The following is a 2,386-nucleotide window of genomic DNA, read 5'->3' as shown; positions in this document are numbered from 1 at the left end:
ATGAGTGTGGACTTATTTATGGATGAGTCCACTTTTCCTTTTTCCCTTTGTGGTAGCAACCTCTCTATTATATTTATAAAAAAAAAAAAAAAAGAGAAAACTGTTAGTGTCATCTCAAAGTTTCATTGATGATAAAGTGATGAGTGTAACTTCTTTTCAAGAAGTGCAAATACTCCAACAAGCTTTTCTACCAAATCCAAAGTAAAAAAAATATATAAAAAAGTTTCATTTTTGGCTTATATAACAAGACAAGATAAAATCATATACATGCCTACCACCTTTGCTTATACCTCAAAGCACCTAACTACAACACTTAATCAATTTTCCTATTTTCCAACTTTATATAACATCAATAATAAAGTCCATTTATGCTTCTCAAACAAGTATAACAAAATTCAACTATATGGTTGGCCTCACATCTAACTGAAAGTTAATCATAAGCTCTTTACATAACACTACATATTCATTCATAACTTCATTCAAAAATCAACATAGCAATTTTCTAAAATGGAACTTCCTTCACCTTCTACAATACTTATTGGTCTTTCCTTTGATTCAAATGATAGCAAGGAGCTTCTATCATGGACAATAAGAGTTCTAGCCAAACCAAATGATACTATTGTTGCAGTGCATGTTCTTGGTTAGTCACTATTTTGATTTTTTCATGCTATGAATTATTGGTTTTTTAACTTTTAATTAATAAGCTGAATATTTGTTGAGTTTTAGTTGGTGAGAATATGAAGAAAAGTGTGTCTGTGAGAAGAAGACAATCACATCTTAGACAAGCAAAAGCATATGTTATATCTGTGCTCGGAGAATTCGCGCAGAGTTCTTGGTCTAAACAGGTAATAATAGTAATAATGCAGTGATCAAAAATATATTTAACCCTTTTACGTAAAAGAATGGCGACGATAACATCATTTTTCAGATTAATTTGGAGGCTAAAGTGGTATTGAGTTCTACAATAGGTGATGGTCTAGTGAAGGAAGCCAAGTCAATTTCGGCCGATTTTCTTCTCCTTCGCGGAGCAAGAAACCGATCAAATAAGTAAGTTAGAACTACGTGTAACATTTATCGCATTCTTCTGTGTTAAAGATCAAGAATGTGAATTTTTTTTTTTATTGTTCTTAGTATCGGAACCTCGAAAGGAATTACCAAGTATTGCTTTGATCATGTACATGGAAGTTGCACAATGGTCTCAGTTGGTAGAGAAATGAATGCACAGAACAGGTCACCAACAACAGTACTAGACGGATTAGAGGGACAATCGAATAGCACAGAAGATGATACTTTTAGCACTCGAGCGTCGAGCGTGACATATACACCTTCATCGGATTCTAAGATTAAGAGAAAATCAAAGTTGAGAAAATCGCAATTCTCATTCAGGTTCATAATATCATTCCTCGGTTCACCATTCAGATTAAAGACCTTCAACGTGTCGAAAAATGATATACATCATCAACCGTTATTGAAGTGCTTCAGCTATGAAAATATTTGCAATGCTACTAATCACTTTCACCAAGGTATATAACATAGACTCTAAAGATCTTGTCAATGTTAACGTTGAGTTCGGGTTTCTGATATGCTTGTTTTGGTTTTTGTGAAAATAGATAATTTGGTTGGTAGAGGAGGGTACTCAGAAGTATATAAAGGCGATCTTTGCGATGGAGAAACCATTGCTGTGAAGAGGTTAGCCAAAGACAACAAAGATCCAAACAAGGAAAAAGAGTTTCTTATGGAGTTAGGTGTTATTGGACATGTCTGTCATTCGAATACGGCGACTTTATTAGGCTATTGCTTTGAAAATGGACTCTATCTCATTTTCAGTTATTCTCAAAATGGAAACTTGTCAACTGCATTGCATGGTATTGTTACTATCATTTTTCAACAATTTCTCTACGTAGCACAGACACTTCAGATTAAAAACGTGTCAGGTATCTGTGTCTAGTATCTGACACAAACCTGACACTAACACATGTACAGCAATTCTATTTCGTCAAATTATTACTGAACTCGACGTGTCAGTATCACATTAAATATCTGTGTCTGTATTTACCCTATGAGATTGAAAACTCAGTGAAATGAATTTAACAGGTAAAGCAGGAAATTCACTTGACTGGGCAATAAGGTACAAAATTGCTATTGGAGTTGCAAGAGGTCTCCACTATCTTCATAAATGTTGCAAACATCGAATAATTCACCGCGACATTAAGGCCTCTAATGTTCTTCTTGGTCCTGATTATGAACCACAGGTAGAGATACTAATTCTACTATAGAATAGCAATAAGCAATTTCAACCAACGTTGTTTTGTTCGACCGAATTCAACTCGCGCACAACTTAAAGTTTAACGATTAAGTTACTTTATTTCGAATGTATTAGATTACA

The 2,386-nt window shown here is 34.1% G+C and overlaps 1 protein-coding gene across 1 annotated transcript in view; it reads left to right on the top strand.

The window, feature by feature from the left end:
* The first annotated feature begins 287 nt into the window (after positions 1 to 287).
* Positions 288 to 2,386, top strand: part of LOC127138519 (probable receptor-like serine/threonine-protein kinase At5g57670) — a 3,093-nt gene continuing 994 nt past the window's right edge. The window contains exons 1-7 of the mRNA XM_051064985.1: positions 288 to 640; positions 727 to 845; positions 929 to 1,047; positions 1,132 to 1,523; positions 1,611 to 1,865; positions 2,095 to 2,252; positions 2,381 to 2,386. The exon at positions 2,381 to 2,386 is cut by the window's right edge and continues 210 nt beyond it. Coding sequence (XP_050920942.1) covers positions 508 to 640; positions 727 to 845; positions 929 to 1,047; positions 1,132 to 1,523; positions 1,611 to 1,865; positions 2,095 to 2,252; positions 2,381 to 2,386 — 1,182 coding nt within the window. The 5' untranslated portion in view covers positions 288 to 507. The remainder of the gene's footprint in view (positions 641 to 726; positions 846 to 928; positions 1,048 to 1,131; positions 1,524 to 1,610; positions 1,866 to 2,094; positions 2,253 to 2,380) is intronic.

This window comes from Lathyrus oleraceus, chromosome 4, assembly GCF_024323335.1.
Source record: "Lathyrus oleraceus cultivar Zhongwan6 chromosome 4, CAAS_Psat_ZW6_1.0, whole genome shotgun sequence".
Lineage (NCBI taxonomy): Eukaryota > Viridiplantae > Streptophyta > Magnoliopsida > Fabales > Fabaceae > Lathyrus > Lathyrus oleraceus.
This window is presented reverse-complemented; position numbering and strand designations above follow the sequence as displayed.